Source organism: Suricata suricatta, chromosome 9, assembly GCF_006229205.1.
Source record: "Suricata suricatta isolate VVHF042 chromosome 9, meerkat_22Aug2017_6uvM2_HiC, whole genome shotgun sequence".
In the NCBI taxonomy this organism is placed as follows: domain Eukaryota; kingdom Metazoa; phylum Chordata; class Mammalia; order Carnivora; family Herpestidae; genus Suricata; species Suricata suricatta.
Genome location: NC_043708.1, coordinates 105,195,498 through 105,216,310, shown reverse-complemented (window position 1 = coordinate 105,216,310; position 20,813 = coordinate 105,195,498). Strand labels below are relative to the sequence as shown.

Below are 20,813 nucleotides of genomic sequence, written 5' to 3'. Positions count from 1 at the left end.
ACTCGTATACCCTTGACCGAAGAACGGTCCTCCTCTATCGGGGATGGTCGTCCTCTTCGACCGAGCGCGCAGCTTCGGGAGGGACGCACATGGAGCGGTGAGGGAGGAAGGGGACACCCGCCTAGCCAGCCAGATCAGCCGAATCAACCCTGGCGATCAATGGGGTGACAGATGTCGCAGCCAGATCGCCCTCACATCCTCATCCCACCTTTACAGAACGTTTGTAGCATCTGTGAGTTACATGTCAAGAAGAACCCTATCTGAGTTCTGTGACATATTCATCCTGCACAAATATCTTCCCTCAACATCTGCAGTGCAGAATCCTGACCTGCTGGCTGTAGAGTCTATGTAGGAAAATCCACAAATTGGGACAATTTTCTGTGTACATATCTATGTTCATCTTTATGGGGAAACAATCTAGAGCTTCCATCAGATTCTCAGAGGGATAGGGGATCCATAAAAATGTTAAGAATAACTGATCTACAAAAATTTTCTTGAAATATACACAGCCACACTATAGCTGAAAATACATAGATGTCAAAGCTCACATGATCCTCTCTAACCCCAGAAAACCCATTACAGGCCAATTCTTTATATTGCAACAGTAAGAGTATGCCACAAAGTTTTTAATAAATTATTCCAATGCAGTGATAAGTTTAAAATATGGACCCAGGTCTCCTGAAGCTATAGGAAAAGAAAGATTTATGACAAGTTGACTCCTACTATTTATTTCAGTAAAAGGTGAAAATCTAAGCCACCCTAACAAGTCACAGGGAAAAGAAGAAAAAAGGGAATAGCAGAAAATTTCTGTAAAGTTCTTGGGGGTAAGGAGAGAAAACAGACATAAATGAAAACATACTAGGAATCTTATAGAGAAAATACTGACCTTAATTCTCACCAAATTATTTGCATGCTTTATATAAATAGGATGGCAGATAGGTATACATTCCCAACTTAAATAGTATACTGAGATTCTAGACCTAGTAATGGGGCTATGGAAATTGAGATGAAAAATATCCATTTTATCAAAACACAAAGAACCCTCTAACAATTACCAAATAAAATACAAAATGGTTCGTTTCTTTCTTTCTTTTTTTTTTCCCATTAAGTTCTGGAGATATATTTGAATTGAAAATGGCTAAACCATTTTTGAACCATTAAGATTCCTTTGGAATCTCTGAAATAGAGAGCTGATTACCTTAGACAGAAACCCTTCCTTTGGAAGGGGAAGCCCAGCAGCTGCTGCACTAAAGCATGCATGTCCACTAACATACAATACTGAGGACAGGACCTAGATCTTTTGTTCTAGAGCTATGGTTTTCAAACTTTATTTTAGTCTTGGGACTCTTTCTCCAAATGAAAACCAACCCACACATCAAACATGCAAAACTGATCAAAGGTCAAAGCAGCACTACTTTGGTTCACAGTATGTGTGGGGTGGGGGCAGTCACAGTACAGACCCCTAAGGGTGGCTCGAAGCAGAGTTTAAAGACCACTGTTTTCAACGATAATTTCACATACCAGTCTGAACAAAATAGAAACTGTTGATACAAGAAGTAAGCAAGATAACAGCAATATAGAATTATGAAGGCATCATACTTTAGTCCTTCAATTTATTCAGTCATTACAAGTTCTGCTCCTGCGAGAGGACAAAGTACCTTTAACACAGGAATATCTCTGTCAGTGCCTTCTCAAATCAAGACTCCTACCTCTTTTCTGCTTTCTCACTTGTTTTCATCACCCTATTTTTAAGCCAAGATCAGAGGTTTTCATATTGTTCCATGAAGCACTGGGCATGTGCTTTAGTCTTTTTTCTGACTTCCTAAAGTATCTATAATTTGGATCCGATTATTGAGATAAGGCAATCTGTCTGACTTGTCCTTCCCACTTAAGGGAAAACAGTTATTGAGGAAAACAACTGCCTTGTGTTTCCTCTCCTATTCCTATTGCAACAAGAACAGTTTGGGGCAGACAGGCTCTCACACAGACAGTCAAGAAGTAAAAAGAGTACCAGAAGATGGTTTACATAAGACAGAGAAGCATTAACATAGAAGAATTCTTAGATAGCCCTGGAACAAATGAGCTAAGAAAAGAAGCTGAATAAGGGGAAACTGTGAATCCATGTTGGAAAATTTTTCATTCCTCTTTGCAAAACTATCAAGAGATGTCTAGAATAGACCGCTTTTAAATTAATGATTTAAATAGACAAAGCAAATTAGACTGTTTTGGGTTTTGTTAGTCCACAAGACACTGTATACCTAACCTAAGTACTGGTTCTTTTTTATTTTTTTAAATTTATTTTAAAGTTTTTATTTTTGAGAGCAAGCAAGGAGGGGGACGGGCAGAGAGAGAGAGAGAGAGAGACAGAATCTGAAGCAGGCTGCAGGCTTCAAGCTGTTAGCACAGAGCCAGATGTGGGGCTCGAACTCAAAAGCCATGAGATCATAACCTGAGCCAAAATCAAATGCTTATCCAATTGAGTCACCCAGGCGCCCCCAGTACTAGTTCTTTATTTATAAGTCATTTGCCATCCATATAGGTAAGGCCTTTGCACTTTCATAAAAGTATAGTTCTAAGGAGCTGACACTATCATATCATTTAAAGGTATTGTTAGCTGGAGCTTCTCAAACAACTGAAGGCACCCAAAATGGAGAAATGTGGTTAGCTATATGGCACATGACTTGCTATATTAAAATCTAAGTTGGATAAAAATCAGAACATTTCATAACAGGAGAAGGTCTTACCTTATCCAAACATCTAACCCCAATACTTTCAATATACTTACTGAAAGTGACACAATTTTTTAAAAAACCATTAAGGAATATTAACTTTTAAATGTTGGCTATATACTGCAGTCAATACTATACCTTAACTGGACCTGCACTGTGAAGTCACATTTGGTCCCAGAAATATCCCTAGAAAAGACATGGTAAGAATTACAATTATTTCTAAATATACACATGAAAGCTGATTCAAAGATACAGTTTCTCAAATTATCGGAGCTATAAACTGCTCTTAGGATAACTAAGTAATGGTACATGAAAATACCCATTATAGTATTTTCAATACCAATATTTGCATGGCACTAGTACCCAATACACTGTTTTAAAAAATCACTTATTACAGCCATTACTGGTTTCAAAGGCCAACTGCAGGTGATACGTGGAGAGAACTTACATGGAACTACTGATCTGCTGCACTTGTTGCGGTGTCAATGCAAACGCAAAACAGGTTTCTCGAAAGCGCTGACTGTTGTCTGATGCTAAAGAAGAAAAGAACCATACTTTTAATCACCTTCAAATTCTTCAACAAAGAACACAACATCCAGAAAAAACAAAAACAACCCCTATCATTCATATGACTTTAATTAATTGGAATGTATTCTAGAGTCTGGAGAACGAAGCAATTAAACCACTGGAAAATAAGAACTATGCCAGCTGTAACATTACAGAAATGGGCTCCAAAATGGCTAATTCCAAAAGTCGTATCGGGATTCAAATTCAGAAAATACATCATCAAAGAAACACTAATCAAAAAGTACCTAATTGTATAAACGTGTGCATCTGAAAAGCACAGTTGTATAAAAACATGCTGGTATTTATTTTCTTTAAAATAGAAAAGTATAAGCCCATTTAAAAATACATAGTTTCTGAGCTAAGTAACAAATATACATACCTGCACAGGTCAAGTTACATTTGGTCTTTAAGGCAAAATAAGAATTTTAGCATCTCCCATCTAATTATACCATGCAAGTGTTAGTATAGTAAATACCATATGTAGTTTCTCCCCAGTTTAGATGCCCTAACTTCAAAATTTGCCTGTGGTCACTATCTCAAAGAAGGAAAGAATTACAAAAAGAGGGGAAGGGACGGAAGGGAAATGGAAAGAAAAAAGGGCAGGAGAGCAGGCAAGCAAGGACAGTCTGTGTGAGAGCAGGGATTCTTATAGTATGCTGCTGTAAGCAACAAGAGTTATATTGGCTTAGACCAGACATAGATAATATTTTAAAAATCAGCACTAATGTTTCCTTGGTGCTTGGCACAAAGAAGCAATGGATGACTGCTGAATGAATAAAAGAATATGAAAAATTTTAAACATCAGATTAAACTATTTAAACTATACTTTGAAGTGTAATTTTCTAGCACAAAAGGATCACTAAAATTTCTTGCCAAGGAAATCATGGCATGTGGGCCACTTAAACCCATGCAGAGGGGCGCCTGGGTGGCTCAGTCGGTTAAACGTCCAACTTCGGCTCAGGTCATGATCTCACGGTTCGTGGGTTTGAGCCTCGTGTCGGGCTCTGTGCTGACAGATCAGAGCCTGAAGCCTGCTTTGGCTCTCTCTCTGCCCCTCCCCTACTCATGCTCTGTTTCTGTTTCAATAATAAATAAACATTAAAAAATGGGAAAAAAAAAACCCATGCAGAAAAAGTTGCTGAACTTGTCTATCTCTTGTTTAAACTGGGTTTGATCCTACTTGCAAGCAACACTTCCTCTACAATTACCACCAAACTGCAGTATGTCACGCTGAAAAACCTGTACAAATGCATCAGTAGGAGAAAAAAGTGGAAAAGATCACTGTTGATCTATAATTTTTCTCAATATAGAAGTATCTTTTAAAGGCCAGATTTGCATTTCTGCTTTCTGTGATCTGGGAAGTTTTTTTCTTAAATAATCTATCTCCAAGAAAGAGCTGTTAACCAGAAAGTTATGTTGAATGTGAGGTAGCAACCTGGCAAATGGCTGACAACCAAGGACGAGGATGCAGAAATGTAGACTGTTTCCTCTGTCAAACAATGCAAGTAACTCCTTTGCTTCTTAAAGGATATATATCTCTATGCAGATTTTAGTCCAGCGGGCTTAGCCTAATTTAAATTTCTGGCTCCATTCTAAAACAGTGCTAAAATAATTTCCCAAGTACAAAAATTCATATTTCTCTTTAGGCAAAATTTCAGATTCATTTTAGAATAAAGGAGTACAGTAAGTCTTGGACATGCAGATTTAGAGAAGACATGACCAAAATAAAGAGGCAGTTTCTTGTGCTACACATGGAAATGAGGTTTACTACTTAGTGATAACCCCTATTTACAAACTCTTTCTAGATTGCAATACTCATGAGATTATTATTATTTGTCTGGAAAAGCATCTTTCATCTATGTGGTTTTCAAGCTTAATTTCTAGAATGAATGCCAGTGAAGAATTTATAGTTTTGGTCTCAGGTAACAGATTACCTTTAAAACTTTCCTGAAAGTCAATAAAGCTATTATTACCCCTTTTAGAAAAGCTTAGGATACACAGAATCACAGAATCTTCATCCTGAAAAAGGAATCTAACATATCTTCCAAAGCAATGATCTCCAATGTTGGGGGTACACATTTCAAAAGGTACATAAGACAATCCACAAGGATACAAGAAAAAGTATCTCCTCCTGCCTATAAAATTCAAGTTTTAAAAGGTTGAGATTTTATAAGAAATCTCAAATCTAATTTACAAAAACATCTAAAATTGTATGTAAAATCTTACCTTTTTTACTTCTATTTTTGTGTTATAATATACATTAATATAATAGTTTAATACATATAAGCATACACTAAATTATTTTATTGGGGGGTGCACATGATCACATAAGTGTGCAGACCACCAATCTAGAGTTCAACCTTCCTTTCAACCCTTCCTCACACTCTGTTTGAATCCTTTTAGAGGTGGAGGAAGAGTGCCCATTGCCTTGTCAGGCAGAGGACAGCTGGTATTAACAGTTTAATTGTAGGAAAGTGTGCAGCCCTATAGAGAGTAGCAAAATTTAGTGGAAAAAGAAGAGATGACACAGATTTGGATTCCAAACTGGTTTTGCCCCTTACTTGCCATATAACCTTTGGTTCTTATCCAATACTCTGCGACTATTTTTTCCTCCAACATTTAAACATAAACAATTACATACACACAGAACCTCATATGATTATTTTGAAGAATTTAAGCAAGGTACAGTATTTAAAACAACCAACAATATCCTGCTTTCCTCATTATGCCCTTATAATACAGAGTCAAAATACATAATGCTTTATTAATTTCCACCCATCGGTGTCATACACCATACCAGGGACAGCCAATCTTCAAATATTTTAGAAGGCATTAATGAGTCCCTCTTTCTCAACTCTTCCCACCACACTTCAGGGGAGATTACAGAATTACTCACCATCCTGATCCCCCCGCCACACTCCAGGTTGTCACACCCTTAAAGCAACAGCAAGAACTGGACACACTCTGTCACAGGATATATTACTTATTCACACTATCTATAGCTGCTCCTCTGTACTGGCCCATCCCATGGGAGGATTATTCCAGGACCAGTGACATTAGCCTTGGCCAATGAAATGTGAGTGGAAGTGTACCACTTCCGGGCAGACTTTTATAGGTTATCCTTTGGTGTCACCATCTTTCTTTCAGGCTCACCCTGATTGTAGAGTGAGATGGGCATAAAGGAGAGCCACAGCCAATCTGCAGCTAATAAGTAACATAAGGAGCATATAAACCGTACTTGCCCCTGAGATATAGGATTACTTATAAGCTGACTGATATAGTATTCCACATGTGATGTGACTAGAAGAGTATTTTTATCAACTACTGCCATCTACTATTGTTAATCTCTACAAAAATCATGAAGAAAAGGTATCCAACTTCTATTTCAGATTTAGAAAGTGAGGTTCAAAGTGGTTATGTCAAGGCCCCCTACTACGGTAAGAAGCAGCAGAGTTGGAACTCAGATCTAAACATCTCCAAAACCTATGCTCTTCTCATAATACAGGTCTCTTAGCTCCCCTAATCTAGGTGGTATAATTCTCTTAATGTAGCCTAGCATTATACTGGATCATAGAAAACAGGAAAAGAATGACCCACTATCCCTTCATCATAACTGCTTATCATTTTTACATATTTCCTTCTAGTCATTTTCATATTGAATTGTATACACAATTTGAAAGCTCACTCTTAAAAAATTACCCTTATCACATTTTTCAATTATAATATCTATTACCATATTTTAATTATTGCATTGTATTCTATGGGGTATAATGAAAATTTTAATTAATCCCTTGATTAGCTATTTAGGTTGTTTCTAATTTTTCATTATTTGAAACAATTCTGTGAACATCTCTGGCCTCATACATTTGTTTTCTGAAAGGGGGGGTGTTTATTACTTTCTTTGGATCAATTCCCAGATGTGGCATTTCTGGGTCAAAAAGTACAGAGATGCTTATGAATCTTGACATATTGTGAAAGTAGTTTTCAAATTGTTATAACATTATATATAATACCATCAGGAATTTATGCATCTACTAATTGCACCCTACCCTGGCCTACACAGGCCTTGTGCTAATTCAATGGGTGGACAATAGTAACTCCTCAGTAGTCTGATGTGCATTGAAGAGTTTTTCCCTCTTTGTTTTTGCTTTGCTTCCAGTTTAGTTTATTGTCCAATCTTGTCCTGCACCCATTTTATAACTGCGTAGGGGTTTCATATATAAGAACATTAATCTTTGGAAATTTGCTGCAAATATTTCCCCCAGTCTGCTATATTTTTTTCCTTTGGCAACATTTTTGGATGATATAAAAGTTGAACTTTCATGTAGTCAAATCCGTCAACCATATCCTTTGCAAATTCTAATTATTCCCCTTCTAAGTTTCAATCAACACAATTCAATTCTTCGCCTTTTTGTTTCTATGTAATTATTAATCCATCTGGAACTTATTTTAGTATGTGATATTTTTAAAAATCTAAATTCCTGTTACTCCAAATGCTTACACTAACACCATGTGTTAAATATTCCTTCCCTTCCCTATGGATATGTGTGCTTCATTTCTGATATATTAAATCCTTACATACAATATGTTCCATTTCTGGGCTATTTTCCCATTGGTCTTCTTTATCCTGGCGCTAGAACTCTATATTTTTTAATTGTTAGAGATTATGTTTTGATACTTATAGTTAGGTTTCTCTCCATCCATTCTTTTTTCAGAACGTTATCAACTTAAATATTTATTCATCTATGTGAACTTCTGAATAGTTTTGCTATGATTTTTAAAACCTAACAGTATTTTGAATAGAATTACAATAAACCTACAAATTATCTGGATAGCTGATATCTTTATATCTTTACATCTTTAATCTCACCATTTTGGAGAACTGAACCTGTGTCCCTCTATTCATATCCTCAAGGTTTTGTCATCTTCATGACATAGTTACACAGTTCCCATTAAGACTACTCTTGTGCCAAATGTCAATCAACAGGAGAATGAATAAATATTCATATAATAAAATACTCTGCAAACAAAGAGAGAAATCAATAATACCAAAGGTAGTTTCTTTTTGAAGATCAATAAAACTGATATACCTCTAGCCCAACTAATGAGAATAAGGAGACAAGACACAAATGACCAATATCATGAATAAGAGGCAACATCAATACTCATCCCACATATATCAAAAACATATGAACTATTATGAATACCTTTATACCAAAAATTCTGACAACACAGAACAACCAGACACATTTCTTGAAAAACAAAAACCACCAAAGTGCACTCAAGAAGAAATAGACATGAATAGCCTTATATCTAGTAAAGAAATTAAATTTGTAGTTAAATATCTTTTTTGAGAGAAACCTCTAAGCCCAGATGTCTTCTCAGGGGAATCTACCAAATTAAAGTGGGGGCGGGAGGGAGAAACCAGAAAACAGTTCTACATAAGTTGTTTCAAAAAACTGAATAATTCTATCAAATATTTAAAAAAGAATACAAGCTCTTAACCCCCCCAAAATTTTTAAAGAGTACATCTCAAATCATTCTATGAGGTATTACTATAGTACCAAAACATGTCAAAGAAAATTACCGACCAATACCTCACATAAGCATTAACACAAATATTCTCAGTGTAACTTTAGCAAATCAAATCCAACTATATATTAAAAAAGGAGAGTACATTGCAACCAAGTAAGATTTCTCCTAGGAATGCAGGAACCAATGTTCAACAATCAAGTCACTACATTAACTAAGTAAGAAATACCACATTGTCATTTCAATAGACACAGAAAATGCATTTGACAAAAATTCAACATCCATTCTGGATTAAAAAACAAACTCTTGGCAAACCAAGCATAGAAGTGAACTTCCTCAGCCCAATAAAGGATTCTTACCAGAAACTTACAGCTACCATTATACTTAAATGTGAAAAACTAAATACTATCCCTAAAAAATTAGAAAGAAGGTAATGATAACCACTCACCATTTCTATTCAATAATGTACTAGAGGTTTTTGCTAGAGTAACAAGGCAAGAACAAGGAATTTAAAAAATCAAGATTGAAAAATAAGTAAAATATTCTGTCACAGACCATATATGACGACCTATGTAGAAAATGTTACAGAATCTACAAAAAGCTATTAGAAAAGTGGATTTAGTGGGTAAAGATGATACACAAAAATCTGTTGTATTCTATATACTAGGAATTGAAATCTTAAAAAACATTTAAACAGCATCCCTTCAAACTGAAACACTTAGGGACAAATATCACAAAGAGGTACAAGGACTTTAAAGATGCCAACCACTGCTCAGAGAAATTAAAAATGAAGAGATACACAGTGTTCATGGATCAGAAGATTCAGTGCTACTAAGCTATCAGTTGTTACCAAAAAAATCCTAGCTAGACTGGGGGTACTGACGGATAGTAACTGACAAGGTGCTTCTAAAACTCACTTGGAAATGCAAAGGACCTAGAAGAAAAGGAAGGCTGAAAGGCTAACACAAGGTGATTTCAAGACATTATAAAGCTACAGTAAGGAAGACAATATGATGTTGGTGTCCAGACAGTATAAAAATACATCTATGGAACAGAACAGAGTCTCAAAATATACCCATATATATAAAGAACTGATTTTTGACAAAGATACAAAAGTAATTTAGTTGAAAAAGAACAGTCCTATCAAAAATGATGCTAGAAAAACTGAAGGAGAAAAAGGAGCTTCAAATCATATACACCACATATAAAAATTAATTCAAAATAGGTCTTAAGTGACTTCATGGAGAAAGCTCCAGGGGTTAGTCCCTCCTCTAATATAACCATTAAACCGGGGGGAAAAGCACTATCAAAATCAATGATTTCAGAACTCTGGAACTTGATCAGACACTTACAGCAACCAGGGGAGTGTTTGATGAAACAAGGTAACTGAAATTTGTTAAAAGAACTGTGTGAGTAATCTTGCAACTATCCCCCACCATCTCTGAGACACACTGTGGCTGTGGGGACCATGGCCTGAGTTCTTAGAGAGGCTGGCTGAGCTCATATGGACAGTAAGAACCTAGCTCTCCAAACATCTGGGGTTGTGCATTTTGTGTGGTCTGATGGTTCTCTGAGGGACCAGACCTGCTCTAGCTTCAGCAGCTTCCCCACCAGCAGCTAGCAGAAGATTGAAAGCGATGTGCACGCTTCAGATTTTTTTAGATCCAGACATCTGGAGATGTCTAAAGACACAATGGAACAGAAAATTCACCAACCATACACAACAAGGAACAGATACTTTACAGAAACAGTATAGAAAAGTCACTGTATGAAACAGACAGCTGCACCCCTTAACAAGTAACAAAAGCAATCACTGAGGAGAGGGAGAATCTGATTTCCAGTTAGCATATTAAAATACTCAAAACAGCTAGTTCTCCACAAAAACTTGCAAGGATAGACATAGAGAATAACTGAATACAATGGAGAGCCCAGAAACAAACCCTCACATCTATGGTCAACTAATTTTCTACAAGCATGCTAAGAATACTGAATCGGGAAAGAAGAGTCTCTTCAAACATGGTAGGAAACCTGGTTATCCACAGGCAAATGATGTTAAACCCCTACATCATATACAAAATTTAACTCAAAATGGATCAAAGACTATGTATCTAAATATATTCATTATGCACTTGTAATATTTATCATAATACACATTATATAATAAAAATATATAATAAATACATTTATGTAATAAATGTACATTTGTTATATATTACAGAAATATATTTAATATATACTTATATAAACATAAGTGTACTTAATGTTTACTGTATACATATTGATTTATTATAGATTTATTATATTTAAAGAGCTGGGGCGCCTGGGTGGCTCAGTCAGTTAAGCGGCTGGCTTCAGCTCAGGTCATGATCTTACAGTTTGTGGGTTCGAGCCCCGCATCAGGTTCTGTGCTGATAGCTAGCTCAGAGCCTGGAGCCTGCTTCGGATTCTGTATCTCTCTCTCTCTCTCTCTTTGACCCTCCTTCGCTCACACTGTCTCTGTCTCTCAAAAATAAATAAAAATAATTTAAAAATTATTTTTAAATAAAGAGCTAAAATATAAACATTTTGGAAGGACACAATCTTCATGACCTTGGACTTTGCAATGGTTTCTTTAAATATGACAACAAAAGTAGAGGCAAAGGAAAAAATAAACTGAACTCCATTAAAGGACAACACAGAATGGGAGAAAATATTAGCAATCATATATCTGATAAAGGTTTAATATCTAGAATATATGAAGAATTCCTAAAGAACAAAAACAACCCAATTTAAAAGATGGGCAAAGAGCTTGAATAGATAACTCTGAAAAGAATACACACAAAAGGCCAAGAGGCACCTGAAAAGATGTTCAACATCTTTAGTCTAGGAAATGCAAATTAAAACCACGGTGAGATATACAACTAATGGAAGGTCTAAAATTTTAAAAACGACAACACCAAGTGTTAACAAAGACATAGAGCAAATGGAAAGCTCATACCCTGCCGGTGGGAATGTAAAATGACCCAACATTTCAGAAACAGCTTGGTTGCCGCTTAAAAGGTTAAACCTGCATCTATCATATGACCCATTTATTCCATTCCTAAGCAGTTTACCCAAGAACAATAAAAGCATATAACAATACAAAAGTTTGGGCCTCAATTTTCATAGCAGCTTTGTTTTCAACAACCCATAACTAGAAACAACCCAAATGTCAATTAATGGGTAAATGAAGTGTTACCTCTATATAAAGAAATACTACCCAGCAATAAAAAGGAATAAACTACTGACACACACAACACAGTTAAGTCTTAGAATATAATCCTGAGTAAAAGAAGACCGACTTTCCCTCCCAAGTATATAATCCATGATTCCATGACATAAAATTTTAGAATGCAAATTGATCTATATATGTGACATTCATAATGTGATCTTGGGGCAGGGTGGAAACTGAAGGGGTAGCAGAGAAGATTTACTATTGGGATGAGGAAATTTGGGGAGTGATGGATATGTTCATTATTTTAATAACGGTGATGAGTTCATAGTAAAAATGTATTAAACTGTACATTTTAAATATGTACAGCTTGTGACACACCAAGGATATTTCAAAGTTGTTTTAAAAAGTGACTAAAGCAAAATGGGGGGAGGAGGTAGAAGCGGTGGGGATAAACAAAAGAACCCTGAAGAACTACCAACATTAAAGGAAGAAATAGCCAGAAATTTAGAAAGAAAAGCAGGGAGAAATGGTGTCGTTAATACCAAGTAAAGAAAGAATTTCAAAGCAAGTGTAGATAATGTTAAATGCTCAGAGGTCAGGTAAGATGAGAGTTGAGAAATGGATTTAACAACTATCAAGTCATAAGTGATCCTGGCTGAATGTGGTTCAGTGGAATGGAAGAAGATGCAAAAGCCAGAGTGCAATGGGTTCAGGTGTGAAGGGTTTGTTAAATCACGGACTTTAACACTTAAATAGGAGATCTTCAATTGTTTTCCTATCTGCAATAGGAAATTTTATTAATGTCTCGTGTTTTTGCATTAATTACTATGCTATTTTGAATCACAGTAACTAATCTTAAAGGGCTTCAAAGTTCTAGAATATATGGTCATTTGAAATTTTTGAAATTTGCTAAGACCAGAATTTGAATGTTGGCTGTTTGAGGGATACAAGATTGGTGTGTTTCCGGTAGCACCTCAGCCTCCCAATGTGACATGAATTATAGTACACTTGTAGTCTCTGAAGGTAAAAGAGAAGTCAGTCAGATTTTCACTTACTCTATGCTCTAGTTTTAGAGAAAAGATGAAAAGTTCTAGTGGTGTTCATAATTAAGGATACTTACAAAGGTTATGGGGGAATATCTCTTATGAATATTAAGAGCTTAATGTACTCATGGGAGATTTCCAACAACCTTCCCTTGTATTAATTACTAACATTTCATCTGTAAGAAAGAAAAGCATTGCCCACAATAACCAGGATATAATTATAATTCAAAATACACAATACATGCAGAGAAAGTTAAGGCTTTAAAATTTCATCTTTTTTAAATATATTGTTCCACAGAGAGATGAACTAGACTAAAAAAGAGAAAGAGGAATCATGTTGCAATTTACATAAACTCAAAACACTGGAAGGTAAAACCTAGATACATAAAATAAACAAGGTTATTGAGATTCTGATGATAGAAACACTGAGCTAATCTAAGTGGCTGTACTTTCAACTGCTCTAAAAATATTCATTATTCCACCTCACCAGCAGAAAGAAAAGCTAAAAATAGTCATCTTTCTGTTATAGAATATTTCTTGCTGTCTTGAGGAAAGTGAAACTAAACTACCTATCTACAAATGTCAGCCTTAAAATCTTTAATAAGATCTCTAGTTTATTCAAACAAACAAATAAAAACCTGGGCCACTATGTAATTTTTGAAAATAGAGGTGAAATGATATATTTTCAACATTAGACTGCTAAGACAGAAGGTTGCAAAAAATGTATTTCCTCCAATTAAGGCACATACACTGAATCATCAACAAACACTACTTTATCTTTAAAATGGGAGGTGTTTTAAGTAGACAATATTTAATGACATGCCTACACAGTCATAAAATATTAAGAGAAAAGACAGAAATATATAGCATAAACAAAATATATATGTGCACTATTTTTTTAATGTTTATTTATTCATTTTGAGGCGGGGGGAGGGGCAAAGAGAGTGGGAGAGAAAGAACCCTGTGCAGGCTCCACACTGTCAGCACAGAGCCTGAACCAGGGCTCGAACTCATATACTGCAAGATCATGACCTGAGTGGAAGACAAGTCTGATGCTTAATCCACTGAGCCACCTAGGTGCCCCAATACAGTCACTACTGAAAGACCAAATAAGGCAGCAAGAATTGATTTCTCTGTAACTTTGTCTTTAGAATTCTTCAGACTGCATTATGTACTGCTCTTATAATAATTTTAACATATCTTGTACAAAAAACAACATGATATCACACACACATTAAATCTACTGCTAGATTTTAAGAATCTTCATGATGACAAATATTTCACGATAAACGCTGGCTTAAAGTTCCCTGGGGTACAATGAAAGTTATACATGAATTCTCCACCCATACAGAACAAAAATTACCAATACTAAGAAATAGGAAACAGGTGTAACATGCAATACTATTAGACTTCAGCTCTATAAAGCCCTTTGATTTCATTTTATCATGCCCTACCTGCAGGTTCCTAATAAACTCATTTTCAGTATACTTCCCTATGCTTTTCATGATCTTTCTCCTCTGGAGTTTAACTCCTATTTAGTCTTTCTATTATTTTTTGATAGTGTACTGAGTTAGTAGCTGGCTTCCTGATAGATTTATTAATCAAATGAGCCTACAGACTCCTGGGCAACTTTAAAACTCAAAGTATGGTAAATATTTTATCTGGCCCATCTATTCTCTCACAGCTGGCAGCCCATCAGGCTATTTTAAGTCCAGTGGGTTAAGAAACAGCACTAGGTCAAACCAAGCCAGCCAGCTATGAATGATGTCTGATGATCAATGTTTAAACCCAAAAATAGAAAAGGGAAATAGACTATAATTAAGAAGCTAGTTTTTCTTTCACAAAAATTTCATTTTCTTCTCTCCCTCTTTTTTTTTTTTTTTCCTATTGGTAATACAAAAAAGTTAGGAAAAAAACCTCAAAGTCTGCTACCTGATGATAGCAGATAGAAAGAAACATTGTTTTCAGGGGCACTGGGGTGGCTCAGTCAGTTAAGCGTCTGACCTTGGCTAAGATCATGATCTTGTGGTTAATGAGTATGAGCCCTATGTCAGGCTCTGTGCTGGCAGCTCAGAGCCTGGAGCCTGCTTCGCTGTCTGTGTCTTCCCTGTCATTCTGCCCCTCTCCTTTTCAGCTCTCACTCTCTCTCTCTCTCTCAGAAATAAAAACATTAAAAAAAACTTTGTACATACTCTTCCAGGCATTTTCCCAAAATTATACACATATGTACATTGGTACACCAATGACTATAAGATACAGTTTCACACAGAAACTGCAATGAATACGTTTCTCACTTAAAAACATGTAACAAAAATCTTTTCATGTCAATAAACGTATCTTTGTCATCATTTTAAATGGCTACATGGTATTCTATTATACAGATGTGCCATAATTAAAGCAATCTCTTAATTTTTCCCTTCCACAATCAATGCCTTTCCTTCCTCCCTGGGTGTGGTCCATGCTATATGATCTTTATTTCCTTAGGACATCCTCTTAGAAAAGGAATGGGTGGGTCAAAAGACAGATTCATTTTTATTTTTTAAATTTTTTTAAATGTTTTATTTATTTTTGATACAGAGCGAGACAGAGCATGAGAGGGGGAGGGGCAGAGAGAGAGGGAGACACAGAATCTGAAGCAGGCTCCAGGCTCTGAGCTAGCTGTCTGCACAGAGCCCAACGCGGGGCTCGAACCCACAAACATGAGATCTGACCTGAGCTGAAGCCGGCCACTCAACTGACTGAGCCACCCAGGCACCCCGACAGATTCATTTTTAAAGCTTTTGTACAAGGTGCGAATTTGCTTCCAAAATTGTTTGCTTGCATAAGTTAAGTGGTATGTGAGAATGCTAGATTTACTTGCCAACACTGGACAGTAGGTGAAAAACATCTTCTTGTCTTAAATTTGCCTTTCTTTGGCTACTCTGTAAATTGATTATTTTCAAATCCTTTATTGGCTTTCTTTGCAGTGTGAATAACACAATGCTGTGTTAGTCATCTTTTAATTTTTTCTTTTGATGTTTCAAAACTGAGAAATGACCATTGCTTTAGGTGGCATTATAGTCACTGATGACCTAGATAACAACAGTTTCTTTGGCATGGGGTAGATGAAAAACTACTTGAAATGATTCATGAAAGAAAGGGAGAAAAGAGGGGTGCCTGGGTGGCTCAGTAGATTAAGCATCCAACTTCGGGTCAGGTCATGATCTCACAGTTCGTGGGTTTGGGCCCTGTGTCGGGCTCTGTGCTGACAGCTAGCTCAGAGGCTGGAGCCTGTCTTGGGATTCTGTGTCTCCCTCTCTCTCTCTCTCTCTGACCCTCCCCTGCTAAGGAAAGGAAAGGAAAGGAAAAAGGAAAGGAAAAAGGAAAAAGGAAAAAAGGAAAGGAGAGGAGAGGGGAGGGGAGGGGAGGGGGGAGGGGAGGGGGGAGGGGAGAGGGGAGGGGAGAGGGGAGGGGAGAGGAGAGGAGAAGAAAGAGGAAAGGAAAAAGGAAAGGAAAAAGGAAAAAGGAAAAAGGAAAGGAAAGGAAAGAAAGGGGAGGGGAGGGGAGGGGAGGGGAGGGGAGAAAATTGAGACACCCATGGCAAGGAATTCTGTGATGAAGGAAAAGAATGTAAGGGTATAGCCACAGTGAAAAGTAATTTGTTTTAAGATGGGAAAGTTAGCATAAAGTTTTATATTAATGGGAATGATCTAGTAAAGAGGCAAAAAATTGATGATACACAAAATGTTAAGGATTGGCCTTAGCCCAAAGGCTTCATCCAGGGTCACTGAAAACCATATATACGTAAACAACACACAGGCAGAGGTATAGGTAGGCAGGGATAAGGTGCTTATGACAGTTATGAAAGTTAACTTCTGATTGATCCTATCATCTCAGGAAAGGAGAAATGAAAACAAAAGGCGTCAGCAAACAGTGGAAGAATAGTTGTTTGTGAGAGAGTAAGAATGAAATGGTCCCCTAGCAAAGTGAAAGAGTATATGGATTACAGTAATGCTGTCTGATGGCCGAGTATGATTAAGTACTACTATCCACACACAAATTATTTCCAATAGCCTTTCACGTATTAAAGACATATGATATGGTCAGATACTGTAAATAGTTTCCCTTGGTTTGTCCCATTTCATGTGATAAAGTATTTTTGGAGTTTGAGTCTTCACTAGGAAATCTTGTTTTCTTTCTTTAGGGAAAACTCTTACTCCAATGTTATTTAAGTATTATTTATGTAATTTAATGCATTTATTTATTTATTTTAATGTTTACATATTTTGGAGAAAGAAAGAAAGCACAAGTGGGGGAGGGGCAGGGGCAGAGTATCTGAAGTGGTCTCTGTGCTGATAGCAGTGAGCCCAATGCGGGGCTTGAACTCATGAACTATGAGATAATGACCTAAGCCGAAGTTGGACTCTCAACCGACTGAGCCACCCAAGCACCTTAATGCATTTATTAAATGCAACCTGTATTTCCTCTGACATTGTTTTAGATTCATTTCTAAGCATTTTAATCTTTAAACCATTTTGACATTAATCTGGTAAGCTGCAAGGTAGGAATCTTACTTTTTAATGGTTAATTAAGAACTCCTGAAAAATTTAATATCAAATTCATGCAACTAATTAGAAATTTCACTTTCATGTTATTTGTAAATTGCATTCCTACTTCATTAACTGCTTATTCAGGCACCAGCTCCACAGTTTCAATCACCAGACCTTTGCCACATATAAAGACAGTCTACATGTGGTACAGCATGCTCCCCTGTGTCAGAATCCTTCCATCTAGTCTTACTTTTTCTTCTCAATTATACTGGACCTTTTAGTCATGGTACCTATACAACATCCAACTTCCCCTTCTAGCTCAATCTTCCCAGCTCACATCTCCTATCAGGGAAACAGCTCTGGGCTGTTTTCTGTATTGAACATCGATAGGACCAGGTAACAAAATTTTTCCCGGTGTGGCCTATCTGCTGACTTCTGGGCAGCCCACAAAACAAGTAGGCTTGAAGGAAGCCATCCATTATCAACATATTAACTAAGATCAATTCAAACTAGCTTCATCTGGGATTTGGAGGGTGAAAGATGCAGAGTCTCCGAGAGCCCTTTGTAGCCAGCAGAAAACAAATTAGATGCTTAGAGAGATACAGAGGTGCCAGAGAGGAAAAGCAGGCATGTAGCCATACAGAGGAAGAACAGAATCGTTAACTTTCTGATTCTGGTTTTAATTCATATATATCCTTACATTAAACTTTTCTTAGGTGACCTGAGATATAACCTTCCTTGCAATCAAAAACACCTACAAAACAAAGGAAGTTTAGAGTCATCTGATAAAGCTCTCTTTCTCTTCCCTTCACCTCCTCCCTTTCCATTAAGTTGGATTTTTAATTACAACTACACTAGATTACTGAGAATACACATTTTCCAAAAAACAATGCTTTTCTACCCTTCCTTGCTTGTGCTGTCTCTCTCAAAAATAAATAAAAAACATTTTTAAAAAATTCAAAGAAGTCCAATATATTTGAGGAGTAGTCTTTTGTATTTTTTTTAATTGTCGCATGGGCTTTTCCTTCAATTCTGTAACTAGTTCTTAGCACGTTTATCAAAATTTCTCATATACCTTGAGATTTTCTAAAAGGGCACTGAAAAGGAAAAGATGTTCTATAAAGGGAAAGGGTTACATGTTCAAAGACTTTTGGGAAGTTGTTATATAAGATGCCTCCCACTTAGAGATTCCTGGAGCACATGATCATATTTAAAGCCCTGAGAAATTCTGCTGTAACAAAACTTATTTAAGTTCCAAGGGGCGCCTTGGTGGCTCAGTCGGTTGAGCGTCCAGGTTCGACTCAGGTCGTGATCTCACCACTCATGAGTTCGAGCCCCGCGACCAGTTCTGTACTGACAGCTCAGAGCCTGGAGCCTGCTTCTGATTCTGTGTCTTCCTCTCTCTGACCCTCTCCCCCTCCTAGTCTGTCTCTTAAAAATAAATAAACGTTAAAAAAATTAAAAATAAATAAATTTAAGTTTCCAAACTCAATGGGACATGGTCAAAGAACGCCTACAGACATCGCATGAAACCAACATCCAAGGATCACATTCTGTAAAACAGCAGCATGTAAGTGAGCAGACATTTCTCATATACTTACTCAGCAGCTTCTATTCCCCCAAAAGACATTTTTGTTTGTGGCTTTACTTCCAGTCTCAGAATGGAGCATAAGACCAAAGTCTAGGCCAAAAAGTACATTACATTCCCCTACCGAGGTTGACTGATCAAGGACTGGACAAGGCATTTAAAATAGTTCAATCATTGTGAGCCTCAGGACTTCCCCTAGGGATGTTGAGACAAAGACTGTTCCTCTCTTTGGGCAGATGTGAATCTGAAAGGAACTCCCAGGAACCACATAAATGCCTTAAAAACTAGGACCAACATCAAGAAAGCAGAGCCATGAAATGAAGAACATGAATCTGATGGTGACACAAACATTCATTCCACAAATATTTATTGACGAACCAGTATGTTTTAAGATACCATTCTAGGTGCCTGAAATAATCAATGAACAAGAGATCAAAACCTCTGCTCTTATAGCACTTACATTCTAATGGGAAAATAAATAAATAATATCATAATAACATGTATTAGAAGGTGATGAACATTATGTAAACCATTGGGCAAAGTAATGGGGACTGGAAGGAATGAGATGCAATTTTAAACAGGGAGTCTGGGTAAGTTTCATTAAAAATAGTAATATCTTGTGGCACCTGGGTGGCTCAACCAGTTAAGCATCTGATTCTTGATATCAGCTCAGGTTGTGATCTCACAGTTGTGAGCCCAAGCTCCGCATCACTGGGCTCTGTGCTAAGCATGGAGCCTAGCTAGGATTTTCTCTCTCTCTCCTCTCTCTCTCTCCCCCCCCCCTCTGACCCTCCCCTGCTCACACTCATACTTTCTCTCTCAAAATAAATAAATAAACATTCTTAAAAAAAAACAGTAATACCTTGACCTGAAGGAGGTGAAGGAGAGAGCCATGTGGGAGCAGCATTCCAGGTAAAGAAAACACCCATGCCAAGGCTCTAAGAGCACAAAGTATAATTGAGCAACAGCAAGAAAGCCAGCACAGTTAGAGCCAAGTTAACAAAAAGAATAAATACTAGCAAATGATGATATCAGATAGATAACAAAGAGAAGGCTAGATCATAAGAATTTTGAATTTTACTGAGTCACATGGGAGGCCAAAAATGTTTTAAACAGAGAAGTAACATGATTCTATTACATTTAAAAATATGACTCTGGCTGCTAAGTTGGGAACATTGTAAAGAGGACAACAGTAGAAGCAGGATTAATGTAATCATCCAGGTGAGAGATGACGGTGGCTCACATCAGGGTAGCAGCAAAGGTTATGAGAAATGGTAAAGTTATGGATATATTTTAAAGGTAGAGCCAGCAGGACTTCCCAACTAATAGATTGGGACCCAATAAAAGACAAAAATCCAGGAGGACTCTAAATATTTCAGCCTGAGCAACTAGAAGGATGAAGACTCTCGTAACCAAGAAGGCGAAGACTCTGGGGAGCATCTGTATGGGACAAAAAGACAAAAATTCACTCCTGGACATAGTAAGTGTGAGACAGGCATCTGAATCATGATTTTCTATTGATAGTAGATGAGACTCTAGAAATCATGAAATAGATCTTGGCTAAAGATACAAATTAAGGGTCACCAATGTTTAATTACAATTTAAAGGCTTGAGACTAGATTAAATCACCAA

General features: G+C 36.8%; 1 protein-coding gene across 7 annotated transcripts in view; it reads right to left on the bottom strand.

Annotated features, from left to right (window-relative positions):
- Positions 1–20,813, bottom strand: part of PIAS1 (protein inhibitor of activated STAT 1) — a 123,050-nt gene that overhangs the window by 37,881 nt on the left and 64,356 nt on the right. For all 7 annotated transcript variants that reach the window (XM_029950267.1, XM_029950269.1, XM_029950268.1 and 4 more), the window contains exons 3-4: positions 3,178–3,262; positions 2,868–2,915 (exon numbers count right to left, since the gene is read on the bottom strand). In XM_029950267.1, coding sequence (XP_029806127.1) covers positions 2,868–2,915; positions 3,178–3,262 — 133 coding nt within the window. The remainder of the gene's footprint in view (positions 1–2,867; positions 2,916–3,177; positions 3,263–20,813) is intronic.